Source organism: Centropristis striata, chromosome 8, assembly GCF_030273125.1.
Source record: "Centropristis striata isolate RG_2023a ecotype Rhode Island chromosome 8, C.striata_1.0, whole genome shotgun sequence".
NCBI lineage: Eukaryota > Metazoa > Chordata > Actinopteri > Perciformes > Serranidae > Centropristis > Centropristis striata.
The window spans coordinates 14,966,373-14,994,356 of NC_081524.1; the positions used below are offsets into that span (position 1 = coordinate 14,966,373).

At 41.2% G+C, this 27,984-nt stretch overlaps 1 protein-coding gene across 1 annotated transcript; it reads left to right on the forward strand.

The window, feature by feature from the left end:
• Positions 1-669: 669 nt before the first annotated feature.
• Positions 670-27,879, forward strand: mindy3 (MINDY lysine 48 deubiquitinase 3). Its single transcript, XM_059338689.1, has 15 exons — positions 670-974; positions 1,162-1,241; positions 1,893-1,953; positions 2,046-2,258; positions 2,505-2,556; positions 3,294-3,408; positions 3,672-3,745; positions 3,901-3,980; positions 4,224-4,294; positions 5,885-5,965; positions 16,406-16,478; positions 19,296-19,368; positions 23,669-23,756; positions 25,205-25,276; positions 27,636-27,879. The coding sequence occupies exons 1-15, from the start codon at positions 881-883 to the stop codon at positions 27,783-27,785; spliced, it is 1,377 nt and encodes a 458-aa protein (XP_059194672.1). The 5' UTR covers positions 670-880; the 3' UTR covers positions 27,786-27,879.
• Positions 27,880-27,984: the final 105 nt, after the last annotated feature.

The following is a 27,984-nucleotide window of genomic DNA, read 5'->3' on the forward strand; positions in this document are numbered from 1 at the left end:
GCATCTCGAACCTTCTGGATTTCAACCAATAGGCGGTCACGTCAAATGTACGCACAGTTTTTTTCCTTCAAATTCTGTTGTAAATAAACGAATGACAGAGACGTTGCTGATAGTGAAATTGCTACGAAAATATAGAATCAATACGGAATCCCATTACTCGACTGTGTATCAAGGTAACTAAGCTTTAACGTTGTATAACTGTTGACATACATTATGAATTCATACAGCAACTATCGGCATCGCTGTAGCGTGAGAAGAAATTGAATGACAAAGCAATGAAAGATTAGCTGCTAGTAGTAATGCTAATGCTAACTGCTGACATTACCATGCCAACTTGGCTCTTAAAACCTGTCACTGGCACAGTTTTTTCACATCCGTTTAACAGAAGAATTTAAAAGAGTGCAACAGAAAAGGCTAATCGCTATCCTGCTGTCAGTTCTTTTATGACTAACCATCCGTTGCAAGTATTTGAGGTTAACGCAACTGTTAGCTTCCTCGCTTGTGAATAATACGAGCGAGTATGTAGCATTACACTTATGTATAAACTAGGTATGTCGTATCCAATGTGCACTTAAGTTGTCTGTGCTTTTAAAAAATGTGGTCCCTTGTAAATAGTAACCTTAGCGTATGCTTCTGCCACATTACTTTGCAGGCTGGTGTGGCGACGTTGATGTCATTCCTACCCGCCAGTTTGCTGTCAGCCTCTAGAGTCAGACTGTGTTGTGCAGCACAGGTAGCTTGTGGCCAATGCCACAGGCTCGACCTGCCGAGAGAAGTGGACTGTCAACCTCGGAAAGAGCTACCAAGGTGGCCTCAACAGACATCTCTTGTCCCCTCGTGGCTCTGAGACTGAAGGGAGAGTGCCTGTGGACTCACCAGCATGTCGGAATTAAATAAAGAGGTGGTGGATTTAGTTTGGGGGAGACCCTCTAGTGGAGGAGTGTCTGCCTCCATCTTCCGTAGATGGACCCAAGGTAGGATGCTTTGCCTCAGTATTATTGCATGAATGAAAATGTTGTTGCAGGACAGAAAAGACACCACGTTTCACTCAAAAACAGGGTTGTTCCCCATGTGCAATGTAGGGGTGACAAATGTCTAAAATAAATATTGTAATTACTGCAATCACTTTTAAGGGTGCCTTCTCTGTGTCTTTATTCGCAGGATTTGTTTTTTCTGAGAATGAGCAAACGGCACTTGAGCAGTTTGAAGGAGGGCCGTGTGCTGTCATTGCACCTGTTCAGGTATGGTCTAGTTCAACCTTGCAGTATTAAGCTCTCACAGACCTCCTACATGATCAGCAGGTGGAAGTAAGGTTGCAGCAGTATGATATTTTCCTCAGTACAATAACTGTCTCAGTAGATATGACGTTATACAGCATTACACAATTATTATCAGTTAACTTACAATAGTCCTTTAGTAGTAATGAAAACAGAAGGGTTTTTTTTGGTTGAACTAGAACTTTGTTTTTTATTGAAACCTGAAACTTCAAAACCATTTTTTCAGGTATATGTAAAATGTTTCACTTTTTATTTTTTGCAATTCCACAGAGCAAATGGCCATGGTATGATACATTTCACACCATAGTATTCCATAAAACCAGATTATGTTGTAAAGAAAAGGAAAATCTAGTCTGCAAAACACTTTAAGTTCACTTGGGAATTTTACAGTGAGCCAGCTATTAGACTGAATTGACTTGAAATGTGCATCAAAGTCTGTGAATCCTACAGGTATATACACTGGTGGTAATTTATTTACTAAAAATGGTTGCTCATATATAAAAATCAAAGTTTGTTGGAGTGGACTATGATCAAATAGTAATCGCAAATGTAGCTTGTTGCACCATGGAATATTTTCCTGCAAATTTTGAGACTTGAGTTTGTGTTTCCTTACAGGCTTTCCTCTTAAAGAACATTCTCTTCAGCAGAGAAAGTTCCAACTGGAGACAGATGACAGGTAGATTGTCCACAAAGCCAATGTTTTCGCTTTTGTTTAATGTAGTGGTATGGCTTGTTAAATCATGCACCTTTTATGTTTGTGTCTGTTAGAGGAGGAGCAGAAAACAGCACTGTGTTCCACGCTGAGTGAAATCCTGGAGTCCGCCTGCTCCAGCCCCTCCACAGGGTTCTGCCTGGTGACCTGGGCCAAGGGACAAAGCCCACATACTAGCACACATAGCAACCCACAGACACAGTCACAATCACAAACACAGGATATGCCAGCACCAGAGAGCAGCCAGACGCCACAGGAGCAGCAACCCAGTGAGTCCTACGTCTGTCACATTCAGAATAACAATGCACAAACAAATGAAATCTCACAAATTCATCTAAGCCTTGTCTTTACCATTTATGATTCAATTTTTTTAAATTTAGAACTATCTAACAGCATGTAGTTTTTTTTCTGTACCACGCTCTGATACTACTGTGTGTGTGTACATGTGTGTGTGTGTGTGTGTGTGTGTGTGTGTGTGTGTATTTGTGTGTGTGCACGTGTTTTCTTGTGCATAGCTGCTTTGGCTGCTGAGGAACTTGGCTTTGAGCGGTTTCACAGTGTTCTCCAGTAAGTGTCACTTAATATTCTCACTAAAAACAACACCTTGCATCTTTATACATTTACTGTGTTTTCCCCAGAGCAGATACTCTCGACATTAAATATTGCTGTGGGTTTCTGGATGGATTAACTTCACAAATCCTTGTTTTACAATGGCCAATATGCAGTACTGAGATAGAGAACTACATCTTTCTCAGAAGATAGTATCAGCAGAGAGGAGGGGTGGTATTTATTCATCTAGTCCAGAAGAATTGGCTTTCACATTGAATTAGCTATTTCACACTGCTCACAAGTTGCTGACTCAGCACTTTCATTGATTGCCTAATAAAAAAACAACCTCTCACTACCTTTCTTACACTCATACTGTCTGTCACACACACACGCACAAACTAAGTGTATGCAAGGCTGCATTCGCCAGAGGACTATTGAAATTTCATCACCCTGCATACTGGCAGCTGAGACCACAGTCAGCAAAAAGCAGTGCTGACTCACAGTGAAGAAGTGCATGCTAACTAAGACGGACAACTCCTCTAGCAAGCTTTCCAGGCTGGAGAAAATTAGGGTAGTGACTCCAAATAGACAAGATTAGATTTTTATTTGTCCTCCCATGCAAATAATTGATTCCTGCCCCATTGTGAAAGTTGCCCTTACCAAGCTGGCATGATAAATACAATTAATACATCACTGTCATTGATCCTAAAACCCAACATTTTTTTATAAACTCAACCTATGCTCCCTCCCTGCAGTAAGCGGACCGTAATGTCAGTGTCTGGTCTCAGAGAGGAGGTGTTGTCTCTCTACCACACCTGGAGGGGGTGCTGTGGAGTCTTGCTTTTCCTCTACTCTGTCATCCTAACCAAGGTATAAAAAAAAAATAGAAGAAATCATAGAGAGATGGATAGAAATGTTGAATTCTGATTTTAAAGGATGAAATTGGCGATGTTGTCTGTTGTCATATTTATCATGTAATTTGAATGTAGTCATAGTTAAAAAGGACTTCATGAAACATCTGAAACATGCTGTACAATTTGTTATTTATGAGCTTCATATCATTTTAGGTCATTTTTCCTGCATCAATGTTCAAATACAAAAAAAAATAAACCAGACTTATATCTTCTGTGCAGGGCATAGAGAATATAAGAAATGAGATCCAGGACACGATGGAGCCTCTCATAGACCCTGTGCATGGCCATGGCAGGTATAAAAACACCTCACTTCATTGATTGTCCTCATTAGTTAGACTGACAAATGAAGTCAGGGTCATTTTTCTGTGTGGTAAAGTGGACAGGATATCTGATATTTATATGTCTTCTCTGAATCTGCTGGTATCTCCTTTCTTATCTATCCTTTCAGTCAGAGCCTGGTGAACCTCCTTGTAACTGGCCACGCTGTCTCTAATGTCTGGGATGGAGATAGGGAGTGCTCTGGCATGAGTAAGACTTCCAAGAAGTTGCTGCATACACACAGAAACACATTGAAAGTCACTCAACAGACACATGCGAATGTATCACAGTCACAGATCTCAGTTTTGTGGCCCCATTTTAAACCATATCCACAAGAGGGCAATAACTTTTATATCCCACAGCAATGCACAAATGGCCCAAATTATTGCCAGTTTGATGCAATTTGACTAATTCTCAATTTGTTGCTTTTTTTTTTCTCTCCCTTTCTTGTAGAGCTGCATGGTATTCATAAACAGGCATCAGTTGGCTTCCTCACACTTATGGAATCACTACGCTACTGCAAGGTACAGACACATGGGTTCCCAAAATCTAATATAAAAGTGTAAGCAGATGTTCATCAAAAAATAAAAATCCTCAAATCCTCTGCACCTTTTTTGATGAAGACCTAATATGAATTGAGCTGGACACCCACTGTATAACTCCATAGACTATAAAACAAGGATGTAGTCTCCCTGACATCACACACAGTTTTCTGAAGAGCCACTGTGAAGCTCAATGTGGGTGGCTTTGGCCGTCGCCATTTCCATCTCGGCTAATCCAAAAATGTGCAAAGAGGTGGAGCTGAGACGGGCTGGATGAAGCCTGGTGGCTGTAATACACCATCTGTAACAGTGTGTCCACCTGTCACTCAAAGCAGCCACACCCATAATTATGCAAAACTATAACAATTCACTCCCATACAGTTGTCATGATCTTGGAAATTAACTAAAGTGTAGAAATGTTGGGGCGTCCCGGTGGCTCACACTGGTAGAGCGCTTACCATGAAGGTCGTGTGCTTGCTGCAGCGGACCCGGGTTCGAATCCGGCCTGAGGTCCCTTTGCTGCATGTCTTCCCCTCTGTCTCCCCCTTTCTATCTGTCTCTATCTAATAAAGCAGTAAAATGCCAAAAAAATAATCTTAAAAGAAAAAAAAAAATGTAGAAACGTTTTTCAAACCAGGCTGTGAACTTGTTAATTTCTGCTGTAAAATTGGGCATTTTTACATGAGGGCTGTCTTTTGGAGCCAGCTTCAAGTGGCCATCCAAGGAGCTGCAGTTTTTGTCACTTCTGCAGTGACTTCATTTTTCATCCCTGGAGGTTTGCCACTTGTTTAAGCTGAAAGAGTGATAGGCATACAAATAAACACACAAATGCTCTTTGTTGCTTGTGACTAAGATGTGCGACATATCCAACATGTGAACACAAACCACAGGGAGAGCTTGCGTGTGAAAATATGTGTTTGGAAGGCACACTCCCAACAGACTTAACTGTAAACTCTTTCCCACTCTTTCCCACTAATCTTTAATTTTCTGGAACACATGTACTAAAACACAAATGTACTAAAATTAGATCACAAAGGAGATTTATAAAAACATGTGACTAACACATTTTAGTATTCTTCAGAACAGGAATCTTGGCTATTTATTTATCATTGCCAAAATAAGCAAGCCCAAAAAATCTGCAGTTCAGACATGAACTCTATAAATAGGCAAACTAGGCAGCTATAATAGGTTGAAAGCAAGTAGATGGTTGCCAAAGAGATCTGTGAAGGCTCTGGCTAATATCAAACAAGGAGCTCATGTGTACGTTGGTTTTATATTTGGTTTATTGTTCTTCTATGGAAACCAAGTTCAAGCTGCATATAAAAGAAGAGCCAACAACTAATAGGAGAAGATCCAAGTGAAAAGTAGTTGAACATAAACATTAATGATGTACATTTTATGATGTAGTACTATTTGTTCAGGATCCAGACCAGTATTATACTGTCTATGAACCGTGAGATGTATTCTCCGTTCAAAAAGTAATGTACTTTAAACAATTACTGACTCATAATAAAAATTACTGAAAATGGACACTAATTTGTTACACATTCCTTTTCTGTGCGTGTGTTTCAGGTCGGGGCATTCCTCAAGTCTCCAAAGTTCCCTATTTGGATCCTTGGCAGCGAAACTCACCTCTCTGTGTTTTTCACTAAGGCAAGTCCAATCCACTCATCCATAAGCAACGCATATTTCACTCACACAGGCACACAGTACTGCGTAACATAAGCCAGTCTCCTCAGCAGGTTTGAAAAACCAAAATATGGAATGCGCTTAACAGATTTAATATAGTGCAGGTCAGATATCAATGTGCGGGGAAAAAAGAGTTGCAAAAAAAGAGAGGGGAGGGAAAAATGAGTGCAGGAGATAGACATATATGGCCAGTGCTATTTCTTGGCTTTACACCTATCCAGGACTGAGGGGGGAAAAAGCTCCATTTCCAAAGAAGACCTTAACAATAGCAGGCACACACACACAATCATTCTTCTTCATGCTTTCTCTCACTCACACGCACATGAAAACACAAGATTTTAGTTTCTCAGCCATCTGTGATCAACTAAACAATGTGTAGCTCATAAGATATGGCCATGATGTAAACTGCTGAATTTGGACTCCAGTGGGAGCCTCCATTTACAGTAAACTTCTGTCTGCCTTCACCGTCAGGTTAATTTCATCAACATGGATCACACATTTTTCAGTTCTGGCACTTGTTCATAGGCACAAGTTTGTTTGTTTTTTTATCTCAGGAACTAAAAAGCTCCAGAAACAACACTGAGGAACTAAATCAGTAGTTCTCAACCTTTTTGAGTTGCGACCCCAAATTTTGCATGTTGTCTGTGACCCCTGCTCACTGAACACAATCTCACACGCACAGTTCAGATCACCCAAAAAAGAAACAAAATGACCAAAAAAAGGAAACAAAATGACCAAAAAAGACACAAATTGACCACAAAATGATCAAAAAAGACACAAAATGGGCAAAAAAGACACAAAATGACCAGAAAAGACACAAATTGACCACAAAATGACCAAAAAAAGACACAATTGACCTAAAAAGACACAAAATGACCACACAAAAAAAGACACAAAATGACCAAAAAAAGACATTAAGTGACCAAAAATACTAAAACATATTTACACATGAACACTTTAAGTGTCACAGTGGAGACAGAGCTGACTTCCAAAATGATTTGGCGAAATCATCTCGCGACCCCAATTGGGGTCCCGACCCCAAGGTTGAGAATACCTGAACTAAATAACAAACAGTTCAATCAGCGTATCTCAAGACATTCAGACGTTCAGAATACACTATTAGACCTGACCTCTTTATATTATAGTAATAACAAGGCCTTGAGTCTGTTGAATCTGTGAGATTTTTACTCTATAATGTATCCTTGAGCCATCAGAAATCACTGCAGTAGAGCAGAGTAACAGTCTTTTGGATGAAAGGAATAATGGTCCAGGAAACCAAACTTTTGATCTCAGGAACCAGGTTCATTTGTTCAAAATGTAGGAAAAATATCTAGACTTCCTAAAAGGGTTCCTGAGAAATAACCACAAGATCCTGCTCATACAGCTCAGATATACACCATGCCACATGGTATATAATGCTCACCCTGATTGAGGTCAACCCTCCTGTTGCAATTTTGAGGGAAATTTTGAGTCTCGGGTAAAAGTTTAAATCACCAGATCAGTGTGCGTATCCGAGTATACACACTCACCCAGTTTGCACTCAAACAAGCATGTTTATCATCTCTATCAGTGAACATGTAACATGATACATTGCTGTAGCCGGTGTAGTAAAGCTGGCAGGTTTGGTCGTGGCAAATCGATTCTCCCTGCTGTTGTGAAAATGGCACCAGAGAGGCAGAAAAATCCCAGGCAATCATCTCCATCATAATGCCACACCCTTAATATACCATTGATTAAAAGCTCAGTTACATGCATTAAGCCCAAGCCTGCTAGGCGAGTGGATCATGTGTTGGCTCAGTGATGAACCAAAGTCGTCATGCATGCACTGATGACTTACCGATTGCTACAACTCCCCCGGCACTAGTGACATGTTCACATATACACACACACACAGTCTGACTCTTACACATTCCAGAGCACGGGGAACCTAATCCTGATTAGCATTAGTGTTGTGTGTGTATGTGTGTGTGGCTTCAGGTGGATGGCTTCCTGTAGGGAATGTGATTCCAGAGTTCCCATCTGGATCCATTTGTCCCACTGGAGACTGGGAACACACTTGAACACACACATGCATGCATATGTGCTGACGTACATGGCTGACGCTACACTATGCCGCCTTTGGGCTCAAGCTGAAGGGGGAAGACATGGTAAGAGCGCTCTGCTGGCACTGAGACTGCACTCAGTGTGAACCTGCCCTTCTTGAAAGGGAATCTATGTTTGGAGCTAATTTGAAGCACACTGACATTTCCCAGGGTTGGTGATACAAAAATACACGCTACCTGGTTATGTAGCTTTTAGCTCCGATATAGAGCCATCCCCACAAAAGAAGAAAACCTGATCCCTGCCTCTGATGTGTCAGCGGCTCCTTCTGTCTGCCATTGGGGACGGGTGTGTATTCCCCCGAGTCGCTGTCAGTGTGTGACTGTGGCTTTCAGACCATCAGCTTAATAGCATTAGTGTTTTTATCTAATCTACCTGCACAAAGACCATTCCACCATCTCTGATTCCGACCCACAACACCCCCACACTCTCTGTCCTCTGTTGTATTAATGTGTGTGTGTGTGCATGTGAGAAAAAGGCTAAGTGTGTATAATGGCATGTAATGGGATCTGGTTTTGGACAAGAGTTTGTGAGACGCCAAAGGAAGGAGAGACGGGAAGAAAGACAGACAGAGAGTGAAGGACAAGAGGGATGGGTGATGAACGAGACATATCATATGCAATATGTTTAAAAAAGGATTCTTTCTTCCTTCCTTTCCCCCCCTCTTGTCTTTGAAGTAACTCTCCACTCCAGTGTACAGCAGGTCGGTTGCCCAAGTAAAGGATTCCTTTGGGCACCTCAGCCAACCTCTTCAGATTATTGGTCCCTCATGGGAAGGAAAGAGGAAGAGAGGAAGGATGCACTTTAAAGAGTGGTGCAGTGGTCACTCGGGGAAGTAGGGGGTTGATCCTCCTGTGACATTTCTCATCACTCTTTCTGCTTCTCTTGCTGAGTGATGAGGTTCACAGGCTGTATCTCTGCTTCTCAAGGGAGTCACATGTGTGTGTTTGTGTGTGTGTATGCGTATGCGTACAGTAGTCGTGTTCTGGGTCAGTGATTTACTAGGAGAGAGAGCAGCCGCTGTGGCGCTTTGTGTCCCTTAAGACTCCAGCTCCTGTCTGCGAAATGTCCTTTATGGACATTCATGCTAAGGAGAATTACCTTGAAAGAGGCGTTTGCAGACACAGTTAATGTAGGTCAGTTACAGATTTTTTTTTTTCTACATTCAAAGCTTCAATTGAGGTTTTTGAATGCTGGTTTAAATGACTGTCATATATTATGACATCACCTTAAAAAAATTCTCCTCCTCAAACTCCTCCATTTGAATAAAGTGAAATTATGGGTTCTTAGGCCCCGTTTACACGAGGACGCTCGCGGGTAAAAACGACAAAATATTTTATGTGAAGTGCCTTTCGTTTAGACGGTGACGGCTTTTTTGGGGCTTAAAGACGCAAAAATCTGAAACCACCTTCCAGAGTGTAAAACTGTAATCCTCTCTGTAGCGTGTCGTCTACACGCCAAGACACAAAACTCTGATCTGATCTGCTCACGTCACGTATGTGTTTACGTCACATACATGCTCCAGTACAGGAAATAAACAAACGTGGGATTATTTCCATGGTGGGACCTTCAAGCTGCTCTGGCAGCTCTAATAAACTTACAGGAGTCTTTCCACCAAATGTCCAGGATATGTACAGATAGTATTAGTGAACAGAGAAGGATCTGGAATTACCTCCATCACATTCTGGATGCAGCAATTGGTGGGAGGAGCCAGACGGCTGTGAACGAGACCTGGGAGATCTAGTGATGGTGGAGAACTTTGTGGAAGGAGTAGCTGATGAAAATGTGTGGCGTGAAAACTTCTGCATGCCCAAAGATGCTCTTATGGCTTTAAGTGATGCCGCCTGGCTGCATACAATCACATTTCACACACTTTTGCGTCACCGTATGCAGCAGATTTCCTCCTGAAAACGCTCGTCTAAACGAGGAATAAAAAGTGATGACGTGACACCACTTTTGTGTCTTCTGTTCAGACCGTCCTCGTGTGAGCGGGGCCTTAGTCAGTTCCACCCTCTTGCCCAAATATGGTCACTTTTGGCTCCAAAAAACCAAGATGGCGACAGCTTCAAAACGGTAATCCACAAGCCAACGGGTGATATCACAGTGGCTATGTCCCCTCCTTTTATAATGTTTGTCTAACTTCCATCACACAAATTGGATTGGTTTTTAATAACTTTTTTTATTCTTTCATTTGGACGAATAGCAATTTGAGAATGTTAACATGATGTGATCAACACAATATGACCCCCCCCCCCCCCCCCCCCCCCCCAAAAGGTAGTTGGTGCCAGTTTGTGCTTCCTCTTAAAGAGGATTACTTTCTGTTCTTGGTATGATTAGAGGGTGCGGGCCACACACAATCGCAAAATAACAAAGCGGTGTAGATTAACAGTCATTAATAATCTGTGACAGGTCAGACCATAGGGTATTGTAGTAGGATGAGAAGCTGTCTGTGTCAGTGTGTGTGTGCTCTGTATTCTTCCTTTTCCCCTGTGTGTCGTTCTCTGTTATAGGACCCATCATTACACTGTATATCTATACTCTGGTGTCGCCTCTTTTTTATGATGTGACACAGTCTTTCTCACCCAAGACAGCTCCATAAATCACTGCTTTGTCCTGTCTGTCACACCTGAAACATACGCACACACAAACATACAGTAGATAGTGCAGACACTCCTTATGATGCAAAAGAAGATAGGTTTTCAATTGTTTTCTGTACTCGTAATCACTTGGGACACAGGCTAGTTAAGGTGAACAAAACAAACACACATACACTCTACATAACAAGCCCTCGCACACAGACTCTCAGTCTGTCATGTAGTGAGGCTGTCGCTACCTGCTAGGAACAAGGCAGGAGACACTGTCCGAGACCTCTGCTTTGTTGTCCTGAAACTGATCCCTTCAGACGCACTCTATGGCCACTCAGAGCCTCTCAGCACACACAATAGCTCTTTGGCTGGACCGGAGGGGAAAGAAAGAGTAACTCTAGTAAAGTACTATGCCTACCTGTCTTTCCTGAAGTACCTACCTGCATGAGGAGATAAAGGACAAAGGGGGAAGGAAGAATGGAAGAAAAAGTCAAGGGTTGGAGTGGAGGAAATACTCAAAGTGGAGTAGCAACTTAGCACAGGAAAAGGGAAGTTAAAAAGGTATAGAATTGGGCAAGAGAAAGAACAAGAGGGGAAAAGGGAGTTGTCAACCTAAGAGAGCCACAAAGTCTAATGAGGAGCAACAGAAGTGCAGATGTCAAGAGGTGAAGGTTCAGGCAGTCAGTAGAGCTCTGCCAGAAAGACACAAATTGTTAAAGAGGTAACGTACAGTATAAAGCAGGCTTCTTTGTCTCGGATGGTGTGATGCAGGAAATCTGGTCTGATGAAAGAAAAAAAAAAGGATCACACTGTAGTATCTACAGTACAGTCAGATTTAATCTTCTGCAATTGGGACAAGTCTGGAATTGTCACATTCAATATAATAGCAGTCCAATGTGACTAACCAGATTAATCCAGGTTTTTAGTATATTTTTTATTGCTACATGGTAAACAAGGTACCAGTAGGTGCAGTAGATTCTCAGAAAACCAACAAGACCCAGCATTCATGATATGCAGCTCTTAAGGCTGTGCAATTGGGCAATTAGTTGAAAGGGGTGTGTTCAAAAAAATAGCAGTGTCTGCTGTTGACTTTACAAACACAAAACTATTTTGTACAAACTTTTTTTTCCTAGGATTTATCAATCCTGTGATCACTAAACTAATATTTAGTTTTATGACCACAGTTTTTATAACCGCTTCACATCTGTGTGGATGGATCAACCAACTTGTGGCTCCTTTCAGCTGTTATTCCACTCCAAGATTCTTCAACAACATTCATCAATTCATTTACATTTCTTGGTTTTGCTTCAGAAACAGCATTTTTGATGTCACCCCACAAGTTCTCAATTGGATTAAGGTCCACTCTACAACATCAATGCTGTTGGTTTGAGCCAAGATTTTGCTGGTTTACTAGTGTGTTTGTGTTTCAAGGGCATGTCCTCTTCAGCAGAAAGCAACATGACCTCTTCAAGTATTCTGACATATCAAACTGATCCATGATCCCTGGTATGAGATAAATATGCCCAACACCATAGTAGAGGAACATGTCATGATGCTTCACTGTCTTCACTGTGTACTGTGGCTTGAATTCAGAGTTTGAGGCTTGTCTCACAAACTGTCTGTGAACATTTTTACTCTCATCAGTCCACAAAATGTTCCTCCATTTCTCTTTAGGCCAGTTGATGTGTTCTTTGGCTAATTGTAACCTCTTCTGCACATGCCTCTTTTTTTAACAGAGGGACTTTGTGGGGGATTCTTGTAAATAGATTATCTTCACACAGACGTCTTCTAACTGTCACAGCACTTACAGGTAACTCCAGACTGTCTCTGATCATCTGGAGCTGATCATTGGCTGAGCCTTTGCCATTCTGGTTATTCTTCCATCCATTTTGATGGTTGTCTTCCGTTTTCTGCCACGTGTCTCTGGTTTTGCTCTCCATTTTAAAGCATTGGAGATAATTTTAGCTGAACAGCCTATAATAGTTTGCACCTCTTTATACGTTTTCCCCTCTCCACTCAACTTTTTAATCAAAGTACGCTGTTCTTCTGAACAATGTCCTGAACGACCCATTTTCCTCAGGCTTTCAAAGAGAAATACATGTTCAACAAGTGCTGGCTTCATCTTTAATCTATCTTTAGAGGCCACCTGATTCACACCTGTTTTTTCACAAAATTGATGACCTCACTGATTGAATGCCACACTGATATATTTTTGAACACGCCCCTTTCAACTTTTTTGCCCAATTGCCCAGCCTTAAGAGCTGCATATCATGAATGCTGGGTCTTGTTGGTTTTCTGAGAATCTTCAGCACCTACTGGTACCTTGTTTGACATGTAGCAATAAAAAATATACTAAAAACCTGGATTAATCTGGTTAGTCACATTGGACTGCTATTATATTGAACACTACTGTACACAGACACTTCTTCCACCTAAGCCTTTTTGGTCATTTTAAATAGTTGGCTCTTAAACAAGGCATGTTTGATGTCAGGAAATGTATTCTTGTTTTGCGCAGAGCAAATGTTCTGCATTACTTTGTGTATTTAAGTCATTCGGGCGGTGTGTGTGTGTGTTGTTCTTGCTTTGTTCCTATGCAGGGTAGCTTGTTGTTCCTCTGTTCAGGGGGTCAAGGGTTTGCGCACAAAAGCCGGAGTGTGGGGAGTGGAATGTGCTCCTTGATTTCATAAGGCACACTTTTGCATTGATGCCAGGTCCTTTTGTGTGAGTGTGTCATTATACAGCATCTCTGCAGGAGTATGAATATTTGTGCGCTTTGGGAGAACAGGATGCTGGCTTGTACTCGAGTGTAAGGGAACAAGCGTCAGCAGGAGACGGGCCTAATTATTGCACAGGTTCTTTCTCTTACACAGATAACACTCCCGCACACACAGTGGGATGGAGGAGCTAGAAACTCTCAGACAAGAAAAAACACACTTACACACACATAGCTTCCCTGTGGAGTGTGTTAGCTCCATGACATGTTTTCCAACTCAGCAGCATCTTCCTCAGGCCTCTCATAAAACACAGATCAAAGACAGCCAGGCAGACCTGTCATCACACACACACACACAATCACGTAATTTCTGCCCTCATTATGTGTGTCTGTGTGTGATGTGTGCATGATCTTATGCTCATGTGAGTCATTGTCTCTGTGTGTTCATTAGACTCATACAAGCGTGTAGGTTGGCAGTAATGGCATGTTTTGTGGGTTGGGGTCTGTTGTTAGAGCATATGTCCTCCAGTAAAGTGTTGACATCTTGTAACTGTGGTATTACCAGCTGATTTACACTGCCTGTGTCCATCCTCCTCTCAGAGACAATAAACTGTGCTAACCCAGCTTTCACAAGGCACACTGGACTTCCAGCAGCGGGGCTGTATATGGCAGCCTAAGATCAGTTAAGCTTCTCATCACTTTGGGAAGCGATACGTTTTTTCTTAGTTCACTTATACTGTTTTTAAATGTAATATGTGTGTAGTTCTGCAGTTTATCTCAACAGTTCATGACACGTGCTTTAAGTTGATCCATCTTTAGACTGCAGTCAACTGGAACTTTTTTAAGCACTTTATTCGTCCCGAGACACCAAAATGACCCTCGTCCACCCCTGTAAGTGAAACACAGACCTATCTAGCGAATGACAAATCTACCGTCAGATTTATGGAGCCTGTAATGTTAACACATCAGGACCCTGCTATATACTGTGTGTGACAGAACTGTGTGTGTGTGTGCGCGTGTTCACCGGCCTGTGCCTGTTTTTCTTTGCATCTGAAGAGCTGGCAGCTGGGAGTCATCTCTTCTCGATGTGTCCCCCTGAACCCCTCTCTCCCTCTCTCTGAGTAAGCCTTGAATACGGGAATAAGTGGAGCGTGAAACACTAGCAGCCTGCATGAATCTCAGGCTCAAGCTTTAATAAAGGCCAGCTAAAAGGAGATGAGCAGGGTTCATTTGCTCTCCAAAAACATTGTGTGTTTGTCCAGCGCCTCGTTGTCATAAATACTCTCCCTCCTTCACTCATAAGGAAGAACAGTGAGAACCCTCTGACTCTCGCCTACACTGTGTTTATGTGTGACAGCGAAGGCTGGAAAGTCATCTTTTTGAGTAGTATTTAATTTCATCCGCTATCCCTTCTGTCTCCTCTGAGCTTCTTTAACTTCTTTAAATGGTATTATCATGCAATATATCTTCAAGGAACTATGACACCCTTGTACTTTATCATTGTTTGCTTGGGATGTCCATCATCAGAATCTGATTATCACCAGCTGTTTACTTTACTGGAAGCTCTGGTCGAGATTAGATTAGATAGTTTTTGTTCTCATTCTCAATTGAAATTTGTCTTTGGCTTCTCCCAGATGCAGCAAAGTTGCATGCAATTCACATACAGTACACATAACACAACACATCATAAACAAAAAACATTCAAAAATTTAACTAATATAAAGTACGCACGATACAATATTGTAGATGGGCAGTTAGCAGCAAAAAAGTGAAAAGCACAATTCCAAAAAACATTGTCAACAAGTAAATAAAACAAAACGTGATCCTGCTAATTCACTTGTGACATATATTCAATTGAAAATTTTACAAAAACAACATATTTTATGTTAAAATAGTTCCCCCCTGCCTTATGGAAATGGAACTGAAAACACGGTAACAGTGTTCCCCGATGCAGTCGTTCTGTGTTCAATGCCTGTATGGCACAGGGAATAAAAGACTCCTTCTATATGTAGCAGCTTGCCCTTGGGACCCTAAATCAACAGCCAGGTAGAAGCAGCTCAGACTGAGTGTGGTAGATGTGAGGTACCTGCAGTAATGTTTATATGTTTGCACTCAAGTTGCCGCACTTTGCTGTTATGTTCAGAGATAAAATGCTTTCAACCAGGCTTCTGTATTCTATTTCCAGTATATGTTGGCTTACGGCAGAGCGGAGAAAGTTACAAAAATTGTCAAAGGCAGATGTTGGATGAATGTGACGCTGAGGGGGGTTTTATATGCTGTTAGATGATCTGACAAGCATTTAGTTTGAAGCAGGCTGAGGCTTTTAGTGTGGAGAAAACAGGGAAGTGTTCATTTAATAAGCATTAGGGCGGTCTAAAAGGGCATCACCCTCTTCTACATGTATATATACACAACCCCGCTTTCCATTCTGCCTGCCAACACTGCTCTTTCTAAACTTCACCAACAAACAAACACTGTAAAGCTTGTCATAAATCACAGGCTGTATATGTAAGACTCGATTTCCTGATTGTGTGTTTGGAGTGAAAACAAGCCGTCTAACTTTATCAGCAGATCAGTTAATAACCCGTTGGATTCCGGTGATTGCGCTGGCCCTTTAGATTACACATCGTCACACACGCATACATGTACAATGCACATTAGCAGTGCATCACACAGTACTGCAATGGATGGTGCTGTATATTGACTGCTCAGTGTAGTGTGTTGCAGATTAGTGCTGCTAAACCTTGACAAGAACAATCAAGGTCTGCGAGCTGTGAGTACATCTAGATGGTTGTTCTAATGTTTCAGCAATTATGAAGCCACATTCTCCCACAATGTGATCTAATTCTTTCTCTCCTCCCTGCTCAATGTCTTACTAAAACCCTCCCCGTCTCCACAATGTAGCCACAAATCTCTGTGTGGTCACTTTCAGGTCAAACCTCTTGATGCTGCACAATCTCTCTAACCTTTTGCTCTTCTCTTTCTCATTCTTCTTCCTCTTTATAGGAGATGTCCCTGGTAGGTCCAGAGTCTCCATCAGAACAAGCAAGGAGGGTCTTCCAGTCATTCGATCCTGAAGGTAATAAGCAACAAGTGTTTGCATCATGTAATTGTACACATTATCATTATGTTGCTCTCCCGCCCTTCACCCCCTGCACACTTGTTTTATAGACACACTATTTGCTCATTAGTACACCATTTATATGAAAATCCTGGCACACAGATGTACTTTAATTAATCCAAACTTTCACTTCAACACAGCTACACACACACATAATGTGAGCAAACAATACCCTGGCCCTGTTGTCTTTCTCTTCCCTTCTTCCTGCTTGAGCAGATGCATTCATAACCCCCACTGCACTCCTCGCCTCTTGTTTCTAGTCCCTATTATTTTTCTTCTGCAGGCAGAATGAGGGTATGTTTCGGTCTTCTCATCTCCTCTGTTGTTGTTTAGGTTGGTGAGCTCAGCTCCTCTGAACAGCTGAGTCAACCTTCCCTCTCCTCCTCGTTTTCCTAAACCTCCTTTCTTGTCACTTCCAGGTGACTGGGGTAAAAGGCGAGGGGAAGGAAACACAGAGTGGCAAAATGGCAGCAGAAAGAAAAGACCGACTGTCATGTTAGATTAACTAAAAGTTGGAAGTCCACAGGCTTCATTTTTGCTGCTTCTAGATGATAGTGTGGTGTGTGTGCATGGGCACTTAGAGACAAGAACGAGGATTGAAATGAAACATTTAGTCGTAACAGCTGTGTAATGTTTTTCTTCTGCTGTCGAGGCAAGAGAGGAGAGAGATGCAAAATGTCGGGAGTCGCACTCAAGACATGAGCATGTTATCACATACTTAGAGTTATCCATGATGCAAGAGTGTTCAGCTGAGGACCTGACTAAGGCCCCGTTCACACGAGGACGCTCGCGGGTGAAAACGACAAAATATTTTATGTGAAGTGCCTTTCGTTTAGACGGTGACGGCGTTTTGGGGGCTTAAAGACGCAAAAATCTGAAACCACCCTCCAAAGTGGAAAAGTTGAATCCTCTCCTCCGTAGCGTGTCGTCTACACTGACAAGACACAAAACTCTGATCTGATCTGCTCACGTCACGTATGTGTTTACGTCACATACATGCTCCAGTACAGGAAATAAACAAACGTGGGATTATTTCCATGGTGGGACCTTCAAGCTGCTCTGGCAGCTCTAATAAACTTACAGGAGTCTTCCCACCAAATGTCCAGGATATGTACAGATAGTATTAGTGAACAGAGAAGGATCTGGAATTACCTCCATCACATTCTGGATGCAGCGATTGGTGGGAGGAGCCAGACGGCTGTGAACGAGACCTGGGAGATCTAGTGATGGTGGAGAACTTTGTGGAAGGAGTAGCTGATGAAAATGTGTGGCGTGAAAACTTCTGCATGCCCAGAGATGCTCTTATGGCTTTAAGTGATGCCGCCTGGCTGCATACAATCCAATTTCACACACTTTAGCGTCACGGTATGCAGCAGATTTCCTCCCGAAAACGCTCGTCTAAACGAGGAATAAAAAGTGAAGACGAGACGCCACTTTTGCGTCTTCTGTTCAGACCGTCCTCGTGTGAACGGGGCCTGAATCACCAGTCGGAACGCATACCTTCCTATTTATGTGTTGTTTTTGTGAAATGAAGTGTGCCGTGCTCTGTCGCCATAAACAACATAATTCCCTATCAGGCTCATAGGAACAATATGCTGATTTGTAGAGACGTGTGTGTGTGTGTGTGTGTGTGTGCGACTTGATGTTCTAGTGAGATATATCCTACCAGCTGAAGGCGTCTTCCATGCTCCGCCAACTTCAACAACAACTATGTAAACTTAACTGTCTGTCACCTTTTTCCCCTCTTGTTCTCTATCTGTCTTTTCTTGGCTTTGCACATTCTCCAATCCACTTCCACAATCATTTGCCAAGACATTCTGCAAGCCATATGGTCTTTTCTCCCACACACACTTGTGCCAAGACGCACACAAAAAGCCTGCATGGACCACAGTAGGTACACCCACAAACATATATGCACACACATGCAAGACGTATCGTACATGACGCACATATATTCGCACACCGCAGTATATACACACATGCCATAGTGAGCAGCAGAGTTGAGTGCTGTGAAAGAGGCCCATAAATCTGTCTGTGTCACATGTAGAGTCAGCACAGCTCCTTGTGTTGTGGAAAAGAGGCGCCAGATGCATTCACACGCACTACACTGACTCACTGGCGTGCACACTCAGCAGCCTACTGTCTCAGGATGTTCTTTAATATATAGTGTTTGTCCTTGTCCTTGTGTAGAGTGTGTGTGTGTCCGTGTGTGTGTGTCCTCCCTGCTCGCTGTCAGACTGTCAGTTGTCACTCTGAGTGAATAACATCTGGCATTGAAAAGGGCGAGATTGCGTAGCTTGAGAGCGGACAAGCACAGCGCTTGTCAGTTAATCTCCTTCACAACACACTAGGGGTTTATGTGTGTGTCTAAACAACAGGCCACACAGGCTTACATACTCTCCTTTAAATGAGACAAATCTGTAAGTGCCTGAAAACACACAGATACTCTTGCAGGGAAAAACACATGTTGGTGTTTAAAGCTTCTCCTTTCAGGTAAAGTAATCATCACTGCTGTGGAATGTAGGTCAGAAAGAAACGACAAGGTGTGTGTGTGTGTGTGTGATTTTACTCTTTTTTTTTTTTTTTTTTTTTTTCTCTTTTACTTGTGTCTGATGAGTTCATTCCCGGGGGCCAGTGATGTAAATAGTGCTTATGCCATATGTGTAGGTGAAGGCTTCCCCTGGTTTCCAGCTGTAGCCTGTATTTTATGTTCTGTCCGGGGTCAGCCAGTGCATCAGTCTCTCTTTATGTCTCTCTCTCTCTCTCTCTCTCCAGATAATGGCTTCATCCCAGAATCTCTGCTGGAGGACGTGATGAAAGCCCTTGACCTTGTCTCAGAGCCTGAATAGTAAGTGCTGGCATGTTCAAGGCTTTATGTTTGTGTGTGTTTCAACTTGTGTGTGTGTGTGTGTGTGTGGCACCTGTAGCGCTTCTAAAGTTCTAAATCTTAAGTCACGGCCAGGCCAGGTCAGCAGCCCAGTGCTCATATTTCACTACCAGGCTACTATAAAGTGAGAGAGAGCCTGCTATAAAAGCCTAGGAAGAAAGAGAGAAGGAAAGAAAGAAAGAGAGTCAGAAACATGGGCTTGGAGGGAGATCATTAACGGCAGGAAGAAAGAGTGAGAGGGAGGAAATGCTTTAAAGTGCCGCTTCAAACAGAAGCACGTTCTCATCTACGAAACAGTAAGCCCCAACGCCAGAGCCATGAGCCTTGGCCAAGTAACTGGACCACTGACTTGCTCTGCAGACCCCCAGATGGGCGATACATCACAACACAACACGGCAAACTGGGGGGGAAGTCCAAGTGCAAACAGGCGAGTCTCATTTCTTCCCACACAACGAGAGAGTTATTGCAGGGATTCCACCGTGTGAAAAAAAAGTAGCATCGTTAGTGCCCAGGGGAGAAATGATTAATAGGAGTATCTAGAAGTACTAAATTGAGGCCTTTCATCACTCGGGGAAGATGTACGTTTTAAAGTTGCCTGTGAGTTAGAATTTCTACATATCCTATGACCTATGGCAATCAGCTGCTATCATTTGTGGTAAACCAACTTTGTGAACACTGGCTGTTCTCAGCAGAAGTCACGATACAGCTTCAAGGAATTATGTTCTTTTCATCATTTGCTATTTTGGATTGAGCTATTCATACTCAAGAACTTAAACAGTTCCTCAACTGCTGTTAAGCACCAGGATCATGGGAAAAAACCTAATTAGCCCAATCTCATTAAACTAGGTGGAAGGGTGTTGCATGGACCAAGGAAGAGCCCATTATATTTTGGAGCGGATCTGAATCAGAGAATCAGGAATTCTTTTTCCTTTTTCGTTAACATTGGAAGATTAAGTATTCGTGTGATGTCTGAATAATCATAACATTAAGTTTTCCATGTATGTATATATATATTTTGAGTTTCTTATTTTGTACCAATGGGAGTTGCACTCCAATTTCGTTGTATATATACAATGACAATAAAGGCTATTCTGTTATATTATATTCCTAAACATTTAATCCAAATGGCTATAATTTAATGGTTTGATTCTGCAAACTGTCTTTTTAATTTAGAATTATTTTATGCTTTTTTTGTAAAGTGACCTTGGGTGTTCTGAAAGGCGCTTATAAATAAAATTGATTATTATTATTATTATTCTATTCTAATTGGGATAATTCAAGGGAACATCCCCTCAAGACAAAAACAAATAGATGGTGAAAATGTTGGTACACATTGTCTCACCTGATCTGTTTCTTTTGCTCTTTGTTGTCACACAAATACTGGAAACCGCTAATATTGTTTAAATGCTCCGGGCAGTGACACAAAACTACTTAAAGCTCATGAATACTCCAAACTGGGAAAAACAACTTGCCACCTCAGGAGTCCATCCCAGGAGCATGTGAATATACCATTGGCCTAGTTTAACCCATTAAGGCCTAAAACGCCTGGAAAAACATGCCTGTAAAACCTCTGGGCGATTCTGAAAGAACCCCCTAAAACCTGAAGTTTTTCTGGAAATTCAACAGAAGATTTTTCAGCCTCTGTAGCAGATGGAAATGAAATTCAAAAAGTATTTGAGAGCTTATACCCGTGGCTTTCATGAGAAGTTGAGTGTATTTGTCCAAACCTTCAATATTTTTTTTTTAAATCAACAAACTCAGCAAATGTTACATTTGACTGAATAAAAATCCTATGCATAATACTAATACATGCCCATTAGCAAGATGCAAACATGATATGACCATTGGAAGAACAAGACATAGTTCTCATTAGCCTACTGTAATAAAAAAAATAATTATCATAATAATAATACATTTTATATATTGCACTTTTCAGGGTACTCAACGACGCATAAAGTAATATAAGACATAAACAGTCATGATTTCTTATATCATCATCACAATCAATTATTATTATTATTATTATTATTATCAATATTAATATATTATTAATAATATTATTATCTCCAGATGGCCACAAATCTGTCTGTTCTTCGGTGAAAATATGTCGTCTAAAAACATATTCCTCATCCATAAATCTGGTCGAATGGTTCCGAGGGTTCAAAGTCCAGATCAGCAATTAAATGATCGGTGCTGTTTTCATCAGATCTCTTCCGTCACTTCCTGCTGAGCTCCTCCGCTATAGTCGTCTTCCTCCATGATTTAAAGTTCTGGAAAAGTCCCATGATGCATTGCGACACTCCCGCATGTATTCTGATCATGATTCTGGTGCATTTCATTGGCCTAGAGACCGAAAATAGGTGGAAAAAAATACAAATACTACAAAATGACATATCCGCTGTCCCGGCCTTAATGGTAGAGTGACGCAACAGCGCTCCCGGTTTTAATGGTAGAAATGCGGTAATGCTTTCCCGCCGTCAATGGGTTAATATAAATTGCCTTGGGTACCATTACTGTGTCCACAAAGTCACTTTTCTATTTAAGCAAGCAATATTAACAGATCAAAATGCCCTGTTCAGACAATTCAAGCAAATGTAACATTGAAATAATTAAAAATTGAAATGAATAATAGGCAGATTGTTATCTCCTGTCTTCATGTGACTCTTAAAGAAGACAATGTACAGTTACCAATGAAATACACCAGTCTATACAAACATCAGCTGACTGCATTACATCCCAGAAGGATAGATTGGATACAACTAATAACTGATAAAAGTAAGCATTTACATGCACCATTATCTCATGTCCAGTCAATTATTAAATGATGATTTAGAGTCATGCAGTGGATCCCATGCAAACCCTTTCTTTCAAAATTATTTTTTATTGGATTTTCCTTGGATGCATAATTATATCAGCTGTCAGAGCACACATCAGTTTATCCAATACATCCATAGACTAGGCAAGTACAAAATAAATGAAAACACCAAAGTTATAGTCAAACGGTCAGCTCCTTTAAATCAGGACTAAAGACACTATCGTTTACTGCAGCGTACTCTTAACTTTAACACTTATCTGCTCTACTCTACTGCTCTTACTTTTTAACTACACAATGTTTGACTTGTGCTTTTTATTATTTTATCTCTTTTTTATCCTGCTGTATCTTATTTTATCTTATTTATATTTTTATTTCTATTTCCCTGTTTTAATTGACTGTTTTTACTGTTTTCAATTGTGTCTTGCTGTTTTTAATGTGTATGTAAAGCACTTTGAATTACCTTGTGTTGAATTGTGCTATACAAATAAACTTGCCTTGCCTTGCCTTGCCAAAAAATACAAAAACAAAACAAATAGAAAAAACAAAAAACAAATAAATGAATGAAGATAAACATATAAGAGAAAATTATAAAATAAATAAATAAATACATAATAATAATAATAATAATAATAATAATAATAAAAATTGAATAAAAGGAGGATAAGACACAGACAGACAGAAAGGGACAACATAAGAGGGAAGGGGGACAGGGGGTTAAGGTCCAGTTGCACATAGAGTCAGTCGCCCTCGACCAGAAATAATGGATCAGCTGGAGGTTTATCACTCTAAATGAAGCCCATCAAGTTGCTTTACAAATCCGATATAGTCCTCCCATGCAAACCCATCATAAACAATCAATTCCCTTGATCCCCATCACCACACAACCACTAGTTAATAATGAATAAATATAGCTTCACATCTGACGTTTTTATGGCTATGTAGTGTCTTTGGGTCACTGTCTCCACTGTATGCTGCCCCACTGCATAGCTACTTGTAAAATCAAAAGATGAAGGAATCATCACTGCCTTCCCTCTGTGTCTTGGTTTTAAACCTGGGTTCTCTCCTGATTGCCTTAAAAGGGCAATCTGACCAGAATTTTTTTATCACAGCAGAATAATAATAACACTGATCTAACACGTAGGAATGTCTGGAGAAAGAGGTATATTTAGTTGCGCCACGATATTCATGAAAACATGCAGGCATGCACCAAAACACGCATCATAAGTCCACACTGAGTGATGAGATGATCGTAAATCTGACTCGCTTCTCATACACAAAACATTGCAGACAGTTATTTTGTGCTGGTTTGATGGCTCCTTCCAACCCCTCTCTTTTTTTGACCTGCATGTTTCTCTCTCTGGATTTCTTCATCTGTTTTCCTCTGCTCACTCTTTATTTACTTCCGTTTCCTCTCCATGTTTGTGTCCTATCACTGTGTCTTCTCAGTGTCAGTCTGGTGAAGAGCAAGCTGGATCCAGAGAGTTTGGGCATTATTCTTCTGGGCCCGTTCCTGTTGGAGTTTTTCCCTGATCAGGTATGCATACGTGTGGACTTCCACCTCACATACACTACCGGTCAAAAGTTTTAGAACACCCCAATTTTTCCAGTTTTTTTATTGAAATTCAAGCAGTTCAAGTCAAATGAACAGCTTGAAAGGGTACAAAGGTAAGTGGTGAACTGCCAGAGGTAAATAAAAAAAGGTAAGCTTAACCTTTTTCAGGCCTTTTTCAGGGAACAAGAAATGGGTTAACAACTTAACTCTATGGAGTCTTGGGCTATTTTGTCCATTTTTGAATTCTTTTCGTGTCTTTGTAAGTCATTTTGTGTCTTTTTTTGGTCATTTTGTGTCTTTTTTTGGGTCATTTTGTGTCTTTTTTTGGTCATTTTGTGTCTTTTTTGGGGTCATTTTGTGTCTTTTGGTGTGTCTTGTCATTTTGTGTCTTTTTTGGGGGGTCATTTTGTGTCTTTTTTTAGTCCTTTAGTCCAACATAAAATGTGATTTTGAATCTTTTTTTTTACTTTCAAAACACTATCATGCTCAATAAAGAATTTTAAATGTTGCAAATGTGCATTCATTTCAGAGTACACTGAGACATTAAACTGCATCATTTTCATTTTTTTTACCATCAAGTTGGTGTGTTCTAAAACTTTTGACCAGTAGTGTATATACACACACAGTATGACGAATCCCTTCCACCATTCATGCAATTCATATCCCAGTTAAACACATGGACAAAGAGTCATAGACACACACATGTGGGTGACACTAATGTCTTTTTCCCAAGCATATGTGAAGTGCTGTTTTAGCAAATCAAAGGTTTTTATGCACCAAAACATTCCTGTGGTGTCTCATGTGAAATCTATGCGTGTGTGTTCACCATCATATGACGTGACTTGCGGAGAAGCTTAGAAAGAGCGGTAAGACGACCTTTATGAGGCAGAGCGAGGGAGCGAGGAAGACAGAAGAGGCAGAGATAGAGGGGAACTGTGTTAAAGTGATCAGGGCTTTAGGGACTCACCAGAGGAACGGCCCCGAGCCGCAAAGAAATTATACTACCATTAGCCAACTGGACACACACACTCAGACACACGTGGGATTGTGGTGAGGGTTAGGGTTTCATATATAGGCTTATAAACACGAGAAGCTGGACACGCTCTCAGACAACACACCCTATTAGCATTCTGCACCTTTAAGCCAAATCATTAGAAGTGTTTTGGCTCAATGTCATTGTTCAGACGTTTTTGTAGTGTTGGATGTTTTCTTGTAATTGGAGTTGGGGCTTTGCACACACATGTTTAAATTGAACATGTGGGATTTAACATGAATCTTTTGTTGGCTGTAGAAATGTGTTGGTTTGACTTATCGGTTCAAAAATGTTCTGCCTCTGCGGTTCTTTACCTCCATCTCTGTGAGAACACTTTGCCCAGAGACTCTCAAACAACATAGCATGTTTTTCACTCTGCTCCCCGCCTGTGTTTCAGGACTCAGGAATCCCAGACTCATTCCCCATCTACCACTACAATGGACTGAAACAGTCCAACCACAACGAGAGGGTAAGACACTATTTCATGTTCAGGTTTGTCATAGAAACTGATGGTGGTTCCTCTTCATATTCCCTCTGTGTCTCTGCCTATTATTCTTTTCCTGTCATCATTCATACATGCACGCGCACACACACACACAGTTGGAGGTGGATGGCCACTCCAAAACAAACAGTAGCTATTGCGAGCCTAATAGCCTGTCCATCCATCCAAAAACCCTGGCTTAGCCTCCTATTTCTCCGAGTCATTTCAACACGGAGGCCACTGTCAACGGCCTCGCTGTGATAAATGTTCAAACACAGGCCTATTAAGCAGGCTTAGTTTGATGGATGATTGTCAGTGGATGTAGATGGTGGCTGTGCAAAAAACCTGGTACTCAGGAATATCACTTTCTCCTTCCGTCCACTTTGTCTAGTCTGTATAGCAGATTTTTTTCCATACGGCTACCTGAAAATGTAAGAACGGCACCACATGTGTGCCCCACAAAAGCCCTCGCCTACACACATGCACATGGCAGCACGGCGCCTATAAGGTTGTGATGGCATTTCCACTCCCATAGCTCCAGATGGGAATAACAGACCTGCCGACAACAGTCCCCTGCAGCTGGTTTATGTATGTGTGTATGTGTGTAGGTGTGTGTGAGCGTCTGTTGTATACTTGCATCCATCCCTTGCATCCCTGGCCCCCTCAGAGGAAATGTATGAGAAGAGATTGATAGAGTTGAAGTCTGTCAAAGACCACAGACAAATGTTTTAAGTTATGTGTTTAGTTAACTCTGAGTTAACTGAAAACAATTCTAGCTGCAGAACTCCAGGCTGGAGGTCACCTCCTCCGTCTAACCCTTTTTGGTATTATAGCAGGCATACATTAGTTTGAATAAGCCACACAACCTCCATCAATCATGTCAAGGTAAACAGTACAAGCTTACTATTTTGATTGAACTGAAACTAGGAAACTTAAGTCACATCATATTGAGCAGCAGATTACTTGTACTCACCTTATGAATTTAGATTAGATTAGATTTTATTTGTCATTGCACAGAAATACAACGAAATTCAATGCACTCAGGTACTGGACTCATAAAAAAAAAAGCATAATAAATAGTAAATAACAAGATACATCTCATCTCAATAAATAGTAAATAGAAAAGATACATTCTCATTCTCTCAGCACTTAGTATATTTGCCAACAATATAATAAAGTGGCATCTTTTTGATGAGAAGCATTGGAACAAAAAGCAAAAATACATATGTAGCCTAAGTTGGAATCAAATGTGATCACTCAGCTTATAATAGGCAAACTTATACAGTGGTATGGAGGTGATAAGAGTGTATTAAAAATATATTTGATATGCACGATAAAACAGTACATTGTGCAAATAATACAGTGGCATGTAGATGTTATGTTGTAGAAAATCTTTAAAGAGAAGACGACCAGGTCGATTCGAATAGCAGCCTTGTGCGGGATTTATTTAGCGTCAAAGTGTCAAAAAACAGATTCAGATGCCAAATGTGTCAGACGAATCCAAAAGTCAGAACAACACTGAGAGACAACACCCAGTTTCTCTCCTGGCTGGCTCGCCATTATGTTGTAGAAAATCTTTAAAGAAAACACTTGCCAATTAAAATCCCGCACAAGGCTGTGATTCGAATCTATTTGTTCGTCAAGTGTTTTCTTTAAAGATTTTCTACAACAGTTATTGATAAGGATGGTGAGCCTGAGCCTGGAGCTCTGCAGTAGGACCCTGTTGGTTACCCTCCTGAGAGCCAAGCTTTTGTTTGGTATGTATTGTTAGTTTCTCCTAGATATTTTGGAATTGCAGGACCTGATAAGTACAAAAACTAAGCATTGTCTTTGAACAGGAAGTAGTTTTTGAAAAAAAATAATGGGTTAATTTTACTGTATAACACAATTAATTCACCAGTGTATAAAACTTTTTATTTCCTTACATTTACACCCTCTCTTTGGAAGACCGATAGTTAAAGTCTATTCATTCTCAAATGACTGATACTACTTCCTGATTAGCGGTGTCGTAGCTTGTTGCTATTGCTAAAAATAGTCAAAATTGCACAGAATATCAAACTACAAACATTATTAAGCACAAATAAACAAGTTTTAACCATAAAATCGCATCAGATTTTGTACCTGGTCCACTTTTGTCTAGGGATAAGCTGTTGATTGACTGATTGGCTGCCGTCTGATTTTTACACTGATTGATGTATTGTGCTTTTTCTAGAGTGTGTACTACTGAGGACAACATGTAATAGTTAGGCAGAATGAAGTATAAGGTCCAGAAAACCTAAAATGAAATGTCCACATATGAGGACGCAGGGTCACAGGAGGTTAACTATATGCACATGTGCGTTCTCAGGTGGAGTATGTGGAGGGGACGGCTCTGGTGCTGGGTTTTGAGGACCCCATGGTTCGGACAGATGACACTCCAGTGAAGCGCTGCCTCCAGACCAGGTGGCCCTACATCGAGCTGCTGTGGACCACCGACCGCTCCCCGTCACTCAACTAGCACTGACACGCTCCGTTTGTATGGTTCTATGTGGATGGACCACTACTGCTCCACACACACTTCTTTGGCTTCCCGGCTGCATACTGACTCTCCAGGGTCAGCGTACAACATGCAACACACATACACACTTCCTATACAGACGAATGAGAAAAACACAAATTTACACAAGAGACTGAGACAAAACACGTTTGTGGACTAA